General features: G+C 41.6%; 1 protein-coding gene across 7 annotated transcripts in view; it reads right to left on the bottom strand.

Moving 5' to 3' along the window:
• PTPRS (protein tyrosine phosphatase receptor type S) overlaps window positions 1-19191 on the bottom strand; it is a 458571-nt gene that overhangs the window by 42349 nt on the left and 397031 nt on the right. For all 7 annotated transcript variants that reach the window (XM_088446483.1, XM_088446485.1, XM_088446484.1 and 4 more), the window contains 3 exons: window positions 10462-10581; window positions 10232-10386; window positions 5821-6106 (listed from right to left, as the gene is read on the bottom strand). In XM_088446483.1, coding sequence (XP_088302609.1) covers window positions 5821-6106; window positions 10232-10386; window positions 10462-10581 — 561 coding nt within the window. The remainder of the gene's footprint in view (window positions 1-5820; window positions 6107-10231; window positions 10387-10461; window positions 10582-19191) is intronic.

Raw genomic sequence — 19191 nt, 5'->3', positions numbered from 1 at the left:
TATGAGGGGCCGCTGGAGTTATACATGGAGAGGCTGCTGTTGTGACACATCAGGGGCCGCTGGAGTTATACATGGAGAGGCCGCTGTTGTGACACATCAGGGGCCGCTGGAGTTATACATGGAGAGGTTGCTGTTGTGATACATCAGGGGCCGCTGGAGTTATACATGGAGGGCTGAATTGTATTACGTCAACCTGTTTTTTTTCCAATGTATTTTTGTTGAAGTGGCTTTTTTAGTGTATTTTATGTGAATGAGGCTTTTTCAGTGTATTATTTGTGGATGTGGCTTTTTCAGTATATTTTATGTGTAACTGGCTTGTTTCAGTGTATTTTATGTTTTTTTCAATGTTTTTTATATTGTCTTGGCTCTTACTTTCCCTTTAATTGTTACCTACACGGTGATTGTGTGCATGCGATTTTATACATACTCCTACAAAAATCGTACCAGGGGCGTGGCCTAGCTGGCACAAGGTCACACCCCTTTTTGCATGTGCGCCTTCGGCACGCGTATGATCTCGGCTCTTTGACATACCTACAGATATTTTGGCCTCTTTGAATCTGACTGGTTGGCCACCCCTGCACTAGGGGATAATACAAGCACGTAAAAACAACATGTTTATATATTATGTCTGCTACATGTAGAAACTCCTCTGAATAAAGAACAGACCATTGAAATAAAAGAAAATAATTTCCACATCACTAGAGATTTAGTTATTCTGAATGTAGTATTCTCCAGGGAAGTCTTGGGACATGCTTGTAAATAGCTGGGTGGTTAAGAAGTGTTGGTGAATTCCTGTCACTTATTAAAAAGTAAAAAAAAAAAAATTGCCATTGACTACAGGAAGAATATCAATGATTTCAAATAAAGAACATTTCCAGTGGATTACTAGACAATCCTTTGATTACAAATTATGGAAATTTCCAATGAATTATGAAACAAATTGCCAATGGATAATATATTTAATTAATAAATTGTTGGGGCTTTATTAATGAATTTTGGAAATGTTTAGTTCAAAATAATTTTTAGTATACTGGAATGGGTTATATATGGAACTGGTATGGGACCGCTGGAACCATTTTTAGTATAATGGAACCAATATATTAAGACCAGTGAACATACGGGGTCATTCAGACCCGCTCGCGAGCGCAGGACGCTCGCAAGTGGGTCGATGTTACCCCAATGCGCATGCGCACGACGGAGGGAGCTCCGTCGTACGCATGCGCGAGACCCGGACAGCGACAGCCAAGCTGTCGCTCCAGGTCTCGCACCAAAGGGGGCGTGCTGTCGATGTTGATTGACAGCATACCCCCTTTGGTGGGCGTGCCGGGGGCGTGGCTGCCAGGCGGAGGCGTTCCCATTGGAATGCCTACCGTCTGGGTCCGGCCCCACTGACATCACTAGTGATGTCAGTGGGAGTGATTTTGGCTCTGATAGAGCCAAAATCACTCCAGGGCTTGCGGTCACCGAGACCCTATCGCAGGGTCTCGTCGCAAGCCTGATGGTCGCGATGGTCTTGACCATCGCGACCATCTTTTTGGCCTCTCCCATATGCTGTGGGTGGTCACCCACAGCTATGCGAGCGGCCAGGAGGCCGCTCCATTTTCAGGTAGGAGGGCACTGATTCAGACCGTGTCTTGTACATATCAGTATATACTGCATCTAAACTGCACCTCAAATGTATTTGCAAAAGCATAACATTTCTATGCACTTTCCTAATCGTTGTGCACATTGTTTTTTTTTTTTTCAAACAGAAACGTAATTCCAGTAAGTAACCAGAATTAAGGTCTCATCTCTCAAGGAGGATTGCCTAAGTGCCCCATGCTAGATATTATAAAGGGGATGCAGTCAGGATGCCGGTGGGTGGTTCGTTTGGCCCAATTGCTTATTTACAAAACAATTCTGTCTGCCTCACAGGGACACCGGTCTGCTGCTGATGTTATTTTCCGTCACTCTGCTGTATCTCACTGTTTGATTTCCCCCAGACTGTCCATTCAACATATTGTAGTCAGGGCTGCCAAGTGAAATACTGGGTCCCGGTACAGCAATTTCCTGCCCCGGCCATCCCAACGGAGGAGGTGTTATATAGAGCAAATAGGTCCGGCACTACAATTGAATGATAAACCTGTGTCAGGTGTCCTCACCAGCATCAGCAGGTCATGCCACAGCTAACACATAGATCCAGGGGTGCAGCACTCTGATCAATAATGACACAACAATGGCTTTTCATCAATGCTTTAGTGTATTAAAACACTATCTGGTTATCCTGATAATAGTGTTTTAATACACTGAAATGTTGATGAAAAGGCTGTTGTTGCTGCTGTGAAGAAATTAAAAATAGTGTACCAGAAATACCTAGGAACAAAACTTATACATTTGAACAGAAAAAAAACAAGTTGGTCAGAATGTGCTTCAGTGTTGTCACTTATTTCTGGCAAATACAGATGTGTCCTCATATATCTATCCTTTTTGCAGGAATGGGTATGTTTGACCGCCGGACGAGATCCCTTGCTGGGATTATGCTGTCGGTATCGAGACCGGCGGGCATGCGTCTGCCGGTCTCATAACTGCATACCTTTTTTGCACTATATGGCTCAAGACACCTGGTGTTACTTAGATGCTCCACCAGGGGAAGCGATTGTTGTGCTTAAGAACTTTCTAACTCAGTACTGTACTTAGGATTAGTTTTTTATGTCACAAGTAATTGGTATAAAGTCCCCTCCACTGGCCGGTCTTCCAACGCCAGGTTCACACACCTGAGCCGGTCTGCCTCCTTCCAGACTCTGCTTACCCACGAGGTTGGACTGAGCGATTGGCACTTTCAGAGTAGTGCACGGCCGAACAGATCCAAGCTGTGGGCAGTACGATTCGGGGCACACCGGTTAGACCCGTGTGCGTCCCCCCCTAGCCCGAAGACAATGGGCAACGCTACACCACCGACCATCCTCACTCCATTCTTTTATTCAATACCAGACAATCAGCCCATAGAGATCGCGGGACGCCGCATCTCTATAGACTATAATTCACCACCACACAAGGCATACCAAGTGTGCTTAAGTAACTCATTTGGACATAACTTATAACTTGATCCTTACATCCGGCCACCACGTACAGTTGATTGTACAGATGTGCACACATACCCTGTGACATTTTATTAATAAATATATTGAAACTATAAGTACGTCTTTTCAAGTCCTTAGGATCAATAGGATTGCTAGATTACCATCACATCATATCAGCAGGCATACACCTTCATCCCATAGTTGCATTCCACTACAAACCCTCACAACGAATGGGTTTATCCTGCACCATTTTTGGTAATTGGTTGTCAATTCACTGCATGCACGAATACTGACCCTCAGAGGTTAGCGCTTGAAATAGAACTTGATTGCTTTAGATTATTATACGTGGGTAGGACTGCCCACTTGCCGAGCCGCCACCACTGAGATACTTAGACATTTCCCCCTCTAGAGCGCTGTTAACTCTCTTTTGTATCACATATGCGCCACCAGCCTGAGGACGCAGATGTTGGCTCTGTGAAACGCGTTTCTAGAGATGCCTACCTACTGGTACAATTCACTCATTCATTTTTACATGTTTTACTAGTACTATTTTTATACGGTAATTAGTTTTTATCTATTATTCTATATTTTATAAATGACTATTTTTATTTACATATGAGTTTGGTGTGAATTAATTACACCAAACAGAACAATAAATAGAATTTATTTAAAATATTTGGAATCTATGTTTCTTTATATGAATGTTTGAGAATACTGCTAGACAACTATACTATATACAGAACAGAGGAAGCATCTGAACCATTTTCTTATTCCAACATATATGCAACCAGCTAACCCCCTTCCCCCTCCCACAATCTCCCCTTCTCTCCCGCTAAGCTAACACTTACTTGCACGCTCCTGCAACCAGGGGTAGGTGCCCACCTCCTTCTGTGACCCCAGTCAGCTGATCAACACTGTGAACAGAGATGCCGGCTGGGAGTTTCACAACATCAGCTGAATGGAGTCACAGGAGCCAGACACCGATTCCTGGCTGCAGCAATGTGCAACTGGTCGCTTTTTTTCTTTTCTAACTTTTTATTTTCCTTCAGTAATCAGCCTGTGGTCTATTTAGACACACATGGCTGATTACAGGTGCCATCTCTGAGCTCTGTTCTGGCTGTCAGAGCAGAGCTGGAGTAGTGGAAATGGGAGGGAAGCCATAATAATGCCATCTGATAGGCATTTTACACTTTAATTTTAGTAAATTTGGACAGGTCACATTTCACATTCCAAGTATGGGAAATGCGATCTGCTTACTAAAAATATGAGAATTTAACGCTTGGAGGAGAATATTGCAAATTCTCCTCCAAAAGCCCTTTCATACAATTAGGTGATACTAGAATAATGTGAAAATGGTGTGAAAACACAAAATGGTCAACACATTTCTTTTGGAATTTAAGCCTAATCTTCACCCTAACCCTCCCCCTAATGCCTAATGCTCGTTCCTGGTACCTAACTTTCACCCAAGTGCCTAAACCTAACCTTAGCCTAAGCCTCCCCCTAGTGCCTAACCCAACCTTCCGGCAAGTACCTAATCCCTAAACTTATAAATATTGAAAAAACATGTGTCGACCATTTTGTGCTGACCATTTGTCTGTCTCTAAAAAATAAAATGAAAATTTGGCTGCGCTAATACAACACCACTGTCAATTCTTACAGAGTTTAAATAAAAGTAAATTTTTTTTCAAATAACCATGATAAGCATGTATAAATATATATGTGCAATACACATCAGAACAATCACAATAAATTTGAAAAAAAAAAGCATATATTTATATTCTAAAGTTTTATCTGCATTTCTTCTCTTTTTATATCTTAATTTTCCAAGTTTTTTTTGTATTAATTTTTTCATTTTTAATATTAATATAAAAATTTTCTTTTTCAAATTTATTGTGATTGTTCTGATGTGTATTGCACATATATATTTATACATGCACATCATGCTTATTTGAAATAAATGAACTTTTATTTAAACTCTGTAAGAATTGACAGTGGTGTTGTATTAGCGCAGCCAAATTTTCATTTTATTTTTTTAGCTTTTGAAGTACTGGCACAGTCTTCTGCTTTTGGCAGCAGCTTTTCTTCTGCTTCGTGGTCACAATAGGGAGCGCTAATATTCAAGGGAAACGTTTTAAAACATTTGCCTATGTTGACCACTTGTCCCTGACGACCATTTGTACTGTCGATAATTTGTCAGACAACCTTTTGTACCTGTCGACCATCTGGTTTCGCCATATTGAGTGTCTATCTAGACACTGTCGATCTTCAATCCGCATACCGTCTTGTTGGGCTACCACATTATTCCTACACATTTCATGTTTTGCTCAAACAGGCAAAAAATAAAACTAAGTGCATTATTTCCAAATGTAGATTCTATCCTGTAATCCAATGGGAAGAATCCTGTTTTTTGCCATTTTGGAAAGGTTGAGTAATGAAGTGAGAACCACAAATTATTTCTTGACGGTGTTTATAAAAAGTAAAATACAGACATTTAGTTAACTTTCTTGAAATTTCAAACACTTTCAAACAAAAAAAAAAAACTCCAATATATATATTATAGGTATAATGTGTATGTACTGCAGCAACAGGTTATTGTTGTTGATGTTGCAGTGTGAGCAGCCTACAAAAGTGGCAAAATAGGCTGAGAACAGGGGCACCGTATGAAAAGTGTCAGTGGAGAAGGGGTTATATCCATAGTATGGCACAAAAACAAAATAGTTACTTGTAAAACAAAAAATATCAGTTTCTGAGCACTTCTTACCTTGAATTCTAACTCCATGCCTATTACATGTTCTCCAGCTTCAATCTGGGCTAACTTCTGAATATATGTGTACAGATTCCTTGCTGGAACTTCTGTATTCCCACATGCCACAGCTTCAAACAAGGCATCATGAATAAAGCTGTACTGATCCTCAGTCTGCACCATATAATTTCGCTGTGAGCGCATTAGTGTCACATGACCATATATATCGACAGTTTTCTCATGCTTTATTCTCTCGAGCATTGCATCGATAACAATAAAACAGCCAGTTCGCCCAACTCCAGCACTAGAAGATAGATTGTCCAACACATGCACATATTAAAAGTGACTATTTTCATATATGCAGTAAATGAGATAGATACATAGCTTACAATATACTAAATATTGTTGTACTGTATATTTAGACCATATGAAAGTCCAGTAATTTTATAGTCAAAATTAACTAAATCCCAACCCAGCCCAACCGGCCATCATTAGTAAAAGATGAGATGGTACCTAGACAATTTCCCTTCACATGTACTGATAAGTCCCTCCTTTTCCATTTATCTGCAAATATTTAATGTCATCAGTGGCTAGCTCAAGCCTGGGTAAGGCAACCAATACAAAAGGATATTTTGGAGGAACATAGGAAGGCCCAATGATATAATGTTTAATTTCCTCTAATCATTGTTTCCCTCAGACATTAATTCTGTAATTATTATTTTTGCTGCAACTAGCACAAAGAAAAGTTTATTATAGGGGATTAAGGCCCTGATTCAGACCCACTCGCGAGCGGCTGTCCGCTCGCAAGTGGGTCGATGTTCTGCACTGAGCATGCGCACGACGGAGGGAGCTCCGTCGTGCGCATGCGCCAGAAGCGACGAGCGAAGGAAAATCCTTCGCTCGTTGTGTCTGATCAAAGGGGGCGTGCTGTCGATGTTGATTGACAGCACGCCCCCTTTGGTGGGCGTGCCTCCCTGACGGGGGCGTTCCCACGGGAACGCCTCCCGTCAGAAGCCGGCCCACTGACATCACTAGTGATGTCAGTGGGAGTGATTTTGGCTCTGATCTTTGCCTCTTATGGAGGGCGGCCCTCATTCAGAGCGTGCGCTCTGCTCAGAGCGTACGGCTCTGAATGAGGGCCTAAGTCAACATAGTAAATTACTTAAACAGTAATAAATATCATTCGATTTAATACAGTTCTATTTTAGGAAAAGTTGGAAGATTTTATGTCAGTCAAAATTACTTAACCAATTGGCTAATACTTTTTACAAAAACTGCTCAGAAATTGTCAGTTTTTTTTATGATTCAATTAGGTCAAGAACATCTATTTAAAACTTATCCAACATGATTCTATTTGAAAAAAAAACCCAACAAAACATTAATATCGATTTTTAATATCAGTAATCGATACATCGGGTTGTTGATAATTGAAACATCACGACCATCACTACCTTACATTTCTCTGAAGCTGCTGGGTATTATACACTTGGGCAGAGCGTCTCCTTTCATTACATTTCCCCGGCGGCTGCTCCTCTCTGCAGTCGCTGGGTGGGGAGTGCCAATGATTGCATCCAGCAGTGATCAACAGACACTGGGGTAGGAGCCATGGGGGCAGAGCGGCCGAGAGGTCCCTCTGAGACTGTCGGCTGCTGGAAGATTATCTTCCAGCAGCTGCCCAGAGGGAGTTTCTGACAGGTCACTTCAGATGTAACCATGTCAGGGAAGGCCCAGCCTGGCGTGGTCGCATCTGACGCTATCATGCAAGGCAAGTGGCCACGGAGATGAGTAAAAACAAATAGTAAATGTATTTGTGATCGGCCTGGCAAACACTATCATTGTCTTACCACTTTTTTATTGTGTATGACTGCAAGCATACAAATATAATAATCAGTTGTTATTACGGTTAGAATACTTCTTATTAGTAACTATGGGAACATGGTAGAGGTTAGAGCTGTTTTGTGGTCAAGTAGAAGGAAGGAAAAGTGGCCTGAAGGGGGAAAAATGTGTGAGGCCCAGGCTGCGGCCAATAAGCATCTAATGGTAGACCAACTCAGTGGCCATGGGAAAATGTAGACTAAGCTCCATCATGATCAAACCAGGGGGTCCATATACAGGACATATACTCCATATTCTAAACAAATCATACCTTCTCCACAATGGAGCTACAAGTGGTGGAAAATGGTTACTTCCAAGCAGAGGATATTGCACAGTGACTGCATTCAGAATTTGCCAAATCAAACACTGATGCTTGCGAGTGTGAGCGAAGGGTTGAGGTAACAGAGTTTAAGGGCTCAATATAACCGTGCCCATGAGTATGTGTGGCAATATGCCGCACTTACTGTACTGCCGGACTTCTGGATGTTTGTTCGCAGGCCCATATGGCTGCAAACAAAAATCCATGAGTCTGGGACAGAATCGGGCCATGAGGGGGTGTTCTGCTAGCGTTTCTACACCGATAACAATGGGAACTCACCCCTAACTAAAATGAGCCATAGAAGGGCCGTGAGGGATCTGACTTTTTCGTGAGCTAAGGTGATGTACTTTTCTCCAAAGAGGTGTTATTCTTGGACAATACCAGAAAATGTAAACCAGGGTGCCCTTCTGCCCATGCCAGAATAGAAGCAATACCTTTGGGTAAATTTTATGAAGTGCACTGGTGAAAAGGGGACAAGATAACATCAAAGGAATATCTCAGATGAGTGTTCACAGATGCGCATGCGGGAGGAAGATGTGATCATGTTGGATCTGATACAGACCCAAATCTCAAGTTCGGGGGACTTCCTCAAATTTTTTTCACATGTCTGCTCATGGGAATATTTCTTATGGTCATGAGCCACCAACAAGAGACGGTAAATAGAAGACAATCTATGCCAGAAGGATTCCAGGGGCGTACGTTGAGGACAGCCTCAAAGTCCATATTAAATAATAAAAAAAAAAATCAAGTATCTGAAGTAACTGGAATGACCCCACTGTAGGAATCAGGTATTTCTCCTGTATGTTAGCAAAAGAGGGAAAGCTGCGGAGGGGGGCACTATCAGTATGTAAAGTTAGACCTCAGTAAATCCATGTGGAGAATTGATCGTGGTCAAGTTTCAATAGAAATGCAGTGTTATCCCAGATTGGTACCAGGGTTGGGTAGTCGGAAAGAAGGTTAGATTTCTTGATTTATCCATCCCATAGTCCGATTGAGAAGGCTACCATACATACTAATCAGAACTCTTGGGTCCTGATGCATGGGGAGATCCACAGGGCAGGGGAGACAGAAACAGACTTTGATAAGAGGATTTAATGGAGACCCACAGTCTAGTGTTAGGTGGAGAGTGCCAGAGTACACTGGGTGATATGAGTGGCATAGAAATAGTACGGGAGACTAGGAATACCGAAGCATCCCTCCTTGGCAGTTTTGAAAAGAGCCTTCCTGTCCAAATGAATTTAGAATGTTGCATTGTAGAGAAAGAAGACATACAGCAGTCTCTGCAGAGTGGTCATTTTAACTGCGTTGACCCGGCCTGTTCACATAAAGAACTGTTAATTCCATTTGCGAAGGTAATCGATTATAGTTTTAAATAGCATTGGATAGTTGAACAAGTATAATTGCTCATACTGTCTGGTCAAAGACACACCCAAGTAGCTAAGGGTGCATTCTTGCCACCTGAATGTAAAAGAGTTGTAATTTGATAGGGATTGATATTAAATACCTCTGTATTAACGGAGTTGATGCTCATATTTTAGCTCTCAAGGAACAATTCTATTTCCTGTTCAAGGTTGGGAAGGGATACAAGGGGTTTGTCACAGTTAAGAGGATGTCGTCAAATTTAATGGAATTTTTTAATCAAAGTGACTAACCTTTATCCTGAAATGTATGATTTGCCCCATATTTTTGAAAGCAAAACTATTTATACTTTTAAGCGGAGAAAGGGGACTCCGTTAAGTTCTGTTTCTAATTACACCAATTCTGCAAGTTATTAGGTAATCTTCACTTCAATTCCACTATGACAGTGTGTTTAATAAATGTTTTATCAAAAATTATTCCACAGAATCTGTTATTTTTTTCACTTGTTATGGTGCACATTTAATAAATTAAACATTTTAATTGTGTACAGATCTTTGCATAATTCATGCAATACAGGGTTAAGTGGGATTTCAATCGATTTAAGTAGTCATAAACATCCACAGTAGCCTTTGGTTCTCTTTTGAGCAGAGAGTGGGTTTCCAATAACAAATGTTACAGCTTCCTAGAAATGATGCGTTTTCAGTAACTGCTACATGAGACAACAATTTATAACACTGGCCAATTAAGATAGAAAATTCTATAAGGCTACTACTACTGTCTAATAACACAGTAGTGCAAACTAAACTATGTAAGATAAGGAATATAACGGTTTATGTTATATTAGCACCTGAATGGAAGAACATTGAATTTCTTTACCTGCAGTGCACAACAATTGGCCCTGCGTCAGGAGGGTTGCATGTTTTTACTCTTCTGAGAAATGCTAGAAATGGAGTTGGATACTCAGGAACTCCATGGTCTGGCCATGCTGTAAACTGAAACTGTCGTACTTCTCTCTTTTCACTAGACCCATTCTGGAAAGAAATAGTTCATGCAAGTCAGTCCATTGAAAAGTAAAACAAGTGATTACCATTTTTAGTTAAACATACCTTATGCAGAGAGAAGGTCCGAACACAAAAAGTTGCCAATTCAATAGTATCTAATAATGTCACTTGGATCATCCCGTATGTGTCTGCACCTCGGCCCGGCCAATACTGGTCACATTTTATCTGGAAACAAGAAGCATGTTATGAGATCAGGTATTTTTGAACAACATTTTATTTTGAACTGTAACCTCTGGATTTCATTTCTTTTTGTTTTAGTGTTTATACCAGATTACAATTTTAGCAATTATGAGTTTTCAAAGAAGGCAATCTGTGCCTGTTGCTTTGTTTTTCCCTGGATGAGGAAGAAAAGAGGCCTTCAGTAAAGCAACCTGATCAACAGCTGGGGTAGGGATGTATAGGACAAATATGATAGTAGAAGAAAGTAAGTAGAGGTTCTCACAATAAATAATAAATTCCTGGGCTATATGTGTGGAGAAAAGTCTACTACCAGTAACCAATATTAGAGCTATACTGGTGGGGTAGAAAGAATTCCTGGAGAGGCATGGTAGCAATTTTTGATGTCTATCTCAATGTTTAGACTTGCAACTTTGCACTTTCATTCAACATAATGGGGTAAATGTATCAAGCCTTGGAGAGAGATAAAGTGGAGAGAGAGAAATCAGCTCCTGTCACTTTACACGCTGTGTTTAAAAAATGACAGTAGCTAATTGGCTGGTACTTTAGCTCTTTCCAAGGCTTAGTACATCTCCCCCACCGACTCATTGTCAGCTCCCCCACCGACTCATTGTCAGCTCCCCCACTGACTCATTGTCAGCTCCCCATCACTGATTCCAGTCACACTTAATGCAGGGCTAATGGCCAAGGAATGTAATTAGCCTCCACCAACTTCAAGTGGATTTTTCCATCTTAACATTTGCTTTTTTTATATGACTGGTCTTATCATATATTACAAAGCTTGTACAGGTTTTAAAGGATTAGCGCGATCACCTATCCTAGATGGAGGCATTTTCAATGCCCTCTTAGATCTACAGTGCCTCTAACCTCATCTCTGGTAACCACCTCTAATCCCACCTACAAAACTTCTTCACTTATGGAACTCCGTAAAATGTCGATCAGACTCTACCACTCCCTTCAAAAGTGTAAATGCCCTGTGAAAACACATTTATTTTTTTGTATGTCCCTTTTGTATGTATGTTCGTCCCACTATCTGGCGAAGTGAAGCACTGTAGCACCTTAAAACTATAAAAAATATGTTGTAAAAAGAAGACTCAGGGGCCGATTCTGAGTTGGGAGTAAACAAAAAAGGAAGTAACTATGCACCTTGGGAGAACCTTGATGCACTGCAGGTGGGGCAGATGTAAAATGCGAAGAGAGATTTACATTTCTGAGAGGCATGTCAAACAACGAGATTAAGAGACTTGACACCAGCCAATCCACATTTGATCCTTCCCAAATCTATTATTTTAATATATCAAATTTAGAGACATTTTGACCTGATAAATATAATTTCTTATTGCCGCTATTAAAACGATCAAAACAAGGAGCAATAATGTATGAAAAAACTGTGAAACAAGTATATCTACATATAAGTTAGAGCAGCCACCCAGTAGGTAAATCTGAATCACTAAGACTTAATACATAATTAGCATATTATAATATCATAGGGGGCGCTCATCAATTTTTACAGGACACAATGCATAAAAATAATAATTTTATTGTATAAAAGATATTCTCTTTATATAATCCGGCTTCACATAAATTTACCACAAACGCCTTATATATAGAAAGAACGGAGCTTAATACAATGTTTATCCTTTTAAAGAATGAATATTTGATATATAAAGTTCCCTCCGCTATTCAATCCCACTCCAGACATAGTCTGCAAGAGCTTTCCAAAAGGTGTCCAGTTTGTTTATAGAACACTAGCCTCAGCAGCAAACAGAACAGCAATTGTCCTGGTATATGAACCCTGTGTTACTTGGGGGTGTGATATGTATTACCGCCGGCCGCATGGCCGACAGCGGCCGCCGACAAAGGAGGAAATCCAGATCGTCCTAAAGGTAAGTATTTACTAACCTAACCCAACCTGACAGCACCGTTCAACTTGTACTTTAGGAAAGCCACTTGTCTCGTTAGTAACTTCTGATGAAACAGTATGTGTACCTGGACAGAGAAACGCGTAAAGGGACTTATGCTTACCTACCACCTTATCCCTTTTGACATCTGAACGGAGCACCCCGCTGTTAATCTAACCCAAGTGACGATGCAAGTGTCTTTCCTTCTGCTAAAGTACAAGTCAGAAGCCGCAGTCAGTGCCTGCGCTTCCTGCGGATTAAACGCTGCAGCTGGAGAATCTTTGTCCCTTGGAACTTGCTATTTTCAAGTTCGCTGTGGATACTGTTTTGCATCAATTTTAGACATCAATTTAGTAATATTACAATAATAAAGCTAGGGAGGAGTATCCCCAAGTAGTGAGTGGAGGTAGATTCCCACTTTTGAGGCCATCTAGACCACGTAATTTTAGGCTGAAGCCACATAGCTGAAGACCTGTCAAAGTTAACTTAAAATCCAGTTAAAGCACCAGTATAAATAAGTTTAGACCTCAATGGGGCGAGAGAAAATTCAGGATTGGAGATGTAAATCTAGACACTGTATCAATGGCAAGGGCAGGCATCCTCATCTCATTAGATCCAATACAAATGCCTCAAAGAAGGGGCCATTGTTGAATATAATGGAGCATAGGATTGAGGACTAAATTAAACAACGTGGAAAGTGGATACACCTGCCATGTGCCCTGGTACATATGGACTGGGTTACTAAGATAAGCATTATTTAACAAGGAGGTGGAAGAGTCAGTATAGACAAAAGGAACACAAATCAGTAAAAGGATGATTAAATCCCTGGTGGTGGAGGACGGTGTGCATATACGGTCAAAAGACAGTATCAAAAACCTTACTAGCATTGAGGCTGAGCAACTTAATACTAGAATAGACTGCTGTCTACAGACCATTATCGTGACCAGCAACTTGCAATCCAAGTTTAATAGACTTAAAAGGCAGTAGGAGAGCATCAATAGGGGATTCTTTGCAGGTTTTAAGATAAGAGTATTATATGCCTGATTGAAACCGGTCAGCCTGAAGACATTTATAATACTCAGCTGTAAAACCACCAGAGCCCCGGAGACTTATGAAGTGACAGCAAAGAGATAGCAGAAAACACTTCCTGAGGTGTAATCTCTGCATTTAACAATACACACTGGTCAGAGGTCAGATCACCGACGTCAAAAGGTAATTCAAAACCGGATAATCAAGAGAATCACCAGAGTAGTTGACAAACAGGCTGCTGATGTCAGTTGATTCAATACTTAAAGTGGATCAGTCAACAAAGTGCAACTGCTGTATATGATTCAGTTTCCTAGCCAACAATCTTCCAGATCTACCTCCCCATCAATAGAATTTTTTTAAGCATAATCAATTTGCTGCTCTGCCTGGGAGAGCAAAAATCTTACAATAATTGTCAGAATTGCTGATATTTCTTGTGTAGGTCGTCACTTGAGTCAAACACATAAGCCTCATAACTAGATTGCAGTGACCGAACCAAAGACACAAATGTAGCTTTCTGTTTTTTTTGTATTTGTCTAACATAGGCAACGATAGGACTTCAAGGTTTCTCAAAAAAGTATGAGATTGTCCTAGTGGTCAAGGTTGGAATCATGAAATTCCACCCATTTCAGTTTCAGAAATGTGTGGATATTTTCAGACTTATATAAGTAACAAGGGAAATGCCACAAGCAGAAGAAGGAACATGTCAAAGGTGACTCATGCCTAACAGAAATATGGGCAGGGTCTGAGATGAGTATATTGCCCACCGACGCATCCTGAAGCTCAGAGATAAGAGAATCACTTAGTAAAAGATATGCAATTTTAGAAAGACAGTGGTGAACTGCTATGTGAAAGGTATATAAGTGGTTCAAAGGATTAAGGAGTCTATAGATTTGAAGAAGAAGAAGAAGATAGATATTTGGCAATCAGAATAGCAACACCACTATACTTTGTGAGAAAAGGGACAATCCCCTATCCAGTTGCTGTGCAGGAAAGAATCTTCGCCCTTTTCCAATGTGTCTCCTGAAAAAGCAATGTCGGCCTTTAGTCTCTTGAGATGAGTAAGGACTTCCTTGCGTTTGACTGGAGTGTTAAGGCCACCCATATCCACGAGAACACATTCATACAGGCAGGGGGAGGGACAGTAGCAGAAGGGTGTGGTGAAAGAGACATGCTTATCTACTCGCTCAGGAGAGAAAGAATTAAACCAGAGGCCAGAGTGACAAAACAATTCTTCTCTCTCCCAGCTATCAAGCAAAAGGGGACAGAATAAATATGCTAGATGGTTTGTAAGCAACAATGTGATATAAAAAAAAATTATTCAAACTGTAAATGACAAAGAAAAAGTAAAAAAGGACCCATTTTAACCCAATTTCTAAGATTTTTCCAAACCAAAATTATGAGCGATTGGGCTCCAGACGGTAATCCAGAGCACAAAATATCAAAAACAATTTGCAAAAAATAAACTTTATAACAACAGGTGTCAGAGAAAAAAAAGAAAAGCTAAGGTGAGTTATCAAACCATATTACAAATGTGTCCTCATACACTATTGATGTAATCATGCCAAACAGCCCTTCTCAGCGCACCAAGTCCTGACTCGGCTTGTGCAGAACGTCCTTTTGCCCCAAAAATGAAGTGCTACGAACCAGCAGCCTTGGCTTTTCTCCACGCCAAGGTTCGTATACAGATTTGGCCGCACACAGATATACAAGTGTCGCATATCACTTGTACATCTTCCTTGAAAAGGGCGAAAAATACAAAAAAAGATGCTAGACCTAATACGAGTCGCACATGACCTGGTGGGCTCACTTGCGGCAGGTGCCTCGCACTACATGGTGTATTGAGGGATAGGTTATGATGGCACATCTGTTTATGTGAATGAGAAACCTAAGACACACAATATAATAGGCATTCTCGGAGCCATAATTGCCATAAAGGGGGACCCAGTAGCAAGGGATTCAGGGCGGAAATGGAGATTGGTTTGTGCAAAGATGTTGGTACGGCCATTATATTTAACTTTCAGCATGGCAAGTTTAAATAGTGTAAAGCGATAGCGGGATTCTGCCAAGTAGGTACAAATTGGTACAAACTCTTTGCATTTTGGCATCACAGAAAGGGAGTGATCCTGAAAAATATGGATACAGTGACCGTCAATGGTGAGGGTTTTAATTTTCCTTCAAGCAGCCACAATCCACTCTTTTGCCCGAAAGTCAAGGAACCTAGGCATGGATGAACGTTAGGAACTGTCCTCTCCGGTCCCAAATGGTGGGCTCTCTCAATGGAAGGGTTACTAAGGATAGCCTGGATCGATAAATGAGAGACTAACATAAGGGACTTATTGCCGCAATTCCCTGATCACCCGGCGTCTTGGAATCGGGGAAATCAAACATGCAGGATTTCCCTGATTCCCCGATCCCAACCAAAAAATTATCCAGATCGGTAAATCGGGAAAGTTTAAGATGCAGAATTATCCCTATACCTCGAGGGGATCTCCGATCAATGTAGCCCAGCAAACAGCAGGTTTGATCGCCAATCTGTGCATCGGAAGATCGAGGGATTGCGGCGCTGATGTATGGGCCCATTAAGATAGTCAGATAAGGCCTGACCCTATAACTGTACAGGGACACAAATGAATCTAAGGTTATTCTTACGATTTTTATTCTCATGATCATAGAGTTGTCAGTGAGGAATACAGTTTTGTGGGCCTGTTGTTCATACAGATTCTGAAGTGCAGTGAGAGCATTGCTAATTCTCTGTTCCAGGTGAATTTAATATTATGGCTGATGGGTATATATACTGTAACACAATGGGGGACATGACAGAGTAATAAAGGGGGCACAGTGATATACAAGTGGCAAGTGTCAAGGGTACACAGTGCAGAAAAATAAAATGGCGGCAAATAGAAAGGGGAAGATACAATGAGTCAGGGAAGGAACAATACATAGCAGAAACATGTACAATGAGAAAGCACAATATAGCAACCATGTGACTGAGAAGGATAACTCACTGACAAGAGCAATAACATACAATATTCAGTGCTCTAGGAAGGGATACATGTATATATTACAGATAAATAATGCAACAAGTAAAACAAATATGGAGGGTATTTGAACATGCACAGGGAACGTTCATACTGCCCGGGAATAACCGCATAGTCCAGGAGCAGTTCAGCAGGAGTAGATGTCAACAAAAGTAATCGAAGACCAGGACAATCAAGATAACAGGTGAGACAAGAGATGTAGGCTGGAAACCAAAAGTCTACACATAGTGTCACTGGCTAGTCATCCAAATTTAAAAAATGGGTGAGAGGAGAAAGGAAAAAGAGCAAAATGGAAAAGAAAAGAAAGTGAGATCGGGGGGGGGCAAAAAAACGGGAGTAGGAGAGACACAAAAGAATGTTTTGGCAGCCAGGGAGAGGCAGACAGCCGGGAGAGACAAGGCAATCCTCCAGCCACAAATAATCCAGGATAGGGCAAGAACACAGCAGATGGCAGGGGGCCCTCAGGCAGGTACTGGAACATGGACCAGAAACCATGAGGCACAGCTGTATCCGAACAGTTACTAAAGCCTCGCAGTAGAACTGAGCACTCAAACACCCAGGCAGACCACTGCCCTGGTAGCAGCTGAAGCAGGAGATCCGGCACATACAGCTCTACCTGGGAGAAAATGCAGGCAATGGTGAGGAGCAGTCGTGGTAGCACAGCCAGACCTGTGACTGGACCCAAGACAATATCCCAGCAGGAAAGATTAAGGATCGGCCATCGGAGTGCAGTCACTCCCTGGTCCCTACACAGCAGAGGTGGAGTATCGCACGAACTGGAGAGCTCAGTTGATATAGACACTGCGACATAGCATTCAAGGAGAAAATGATACTCCAGATTCAGCAGTCCCCATATCCAGCCACCACAAGAGCGGTGACCACCCTAAGGAACAAGGCACACTAGAAGAAATCTATCTGCGACACCATTGGCAAACTGCCATCCGGAGGATCAGCTGATTCACGGAGGTTAGCAAAGTGGGCGCCAGTTGTCTCAGCAGTGGTGGAGAGGAGGCCTCCAAGCTCTGCATGGAGAAAGCAGGGTTTTTGGTTTGGGCAACAGAATCTGCTAAGGCTTGGTGGCAGTTGTTCATATGGTGGCTCGTTACATAGGACCAAATGGAAGATTTGCCACTGTCCGACACCAAACAGGCAGGGTGGTGCACTGAGTGGGGCTGATGTTACAGGACACAAACAGAGGGAGACGGGAGAGACTCTAAAATGTCGCCATCTAAGAAGCACTGCCCACCAGACAGAAGTATATCACTAACCGATTTCTAGAGGTATAGTAAAGTTATATTGATACTTTACTTTTTAAATTAAGAATCCATGAGACCCTTAAGCATATTACTTCTTATTAACTCCACAACATGATAGACAACACCCCCTTACCAGTTTGCCTGCAACGGCCTGTGTGACTAATTTGATTTTTTTCTGACGAGGGTATTGTGTTAAACTTTACCATCTATGAATGGCCATGTATTGTTTAAAATGTACAAACAATGCCTGGTCCCAAATGAACGACAATCATGTTCTCATTTACATTGTTATCCACACATACTATGTTACTGCAATGCTTATGGTTCAATAAAAAAAAATTTATATATACATACTGTACATAAACATATATACATATATATATATATATATATATATATATACATACACACACATATATATATACATACGTACACACAATGAAGTGCCGAACGTCATGTGATAGGTGACTAATATCATGTAGTACCCTCTCTAGCCTGTCAGTCAAAGTGCAGTAACTTGACGTGGCATCGTTTAGATAATTGGAAGGAACACCTCTTGAGAGATGTTGACCCATGCCATCTGGATAGCTTCCCACAGGTCCTTGATATTTGTAGGTACTGGCATTTGGGTGTGAATGGACCTCTCCACCACACCCCATAAATGTTCGATTGGGTTCATATCGGACAAACCAATTCTGGACAACTTGGGAACTGATGACACAAGGCCTGATTAAGCAAGGATCACTATTCTGCTAATACACACGTAACGCAGTTGCTTATATGAGCGGTGATATGCAAATAACTGCATTCGCATTGCGATCGCAACCTAACATAAGGACATCCACTCCCCCTTACTCACACCCGTATACTTTAGCAATATAGCGGAAAAAAAAATCGGTAACATTGGACCCATACGCACAGTTAAGGCAGGTCAGACCTCACTCAGGAACTGCTAACTTCAGCGCACGTTATGAGGCCTCAGGCTGACTATGGCATTACAGTGGCTAATTTATGCACGCCCCTGGAAGGCAGTTGAAACGCACTGGAACGCCTGTGTTCGCCCGACCACCCCCCCGTTACCACCCACAAACGGCACTTCCTGTCAATCACTCTGCAATGGGTCTGTGTCGCCACTGCGATCAGCTCCGATCGCAGCGGCTGGTTCGATGTGTACACATGCACAGGGCAAAACAATCGGCCGATTGCGTGCATATTAGCAACTGCGATCCTTGTTGAATCAGGCCTACAGTGCATTATCCTACTGGATTATTCCATCATTGTGAGGGTCATCAAGCAATGCAACGTAGCGGTTACCAGGCAATGACGTGTTCAGGCCTTTTTGACAATTGGGGTTCATGGCCTCATGGGGTCTGT

The sequence above is a fragment of the Taudactylus pleione genome, unplaced genomic scaffold (assembly GCF_031769625.1).
Source record: "Taudactylus pleione unplaced genomic scaffold, aTauple2 ptg000399l, whole genome shotgun sequence".
Lineage (NCBI taxonomy): Eukaryota > Metazoa > Chordata > Amphibia > Anura > Myobatrachidae > Taudactylus > Taudactylus pleione.
The sequence above is the reverse complement of the archived record's forward strand: the minus strand, read 5'-3'. Positions and strand labels throughout refer to the sequence as shown.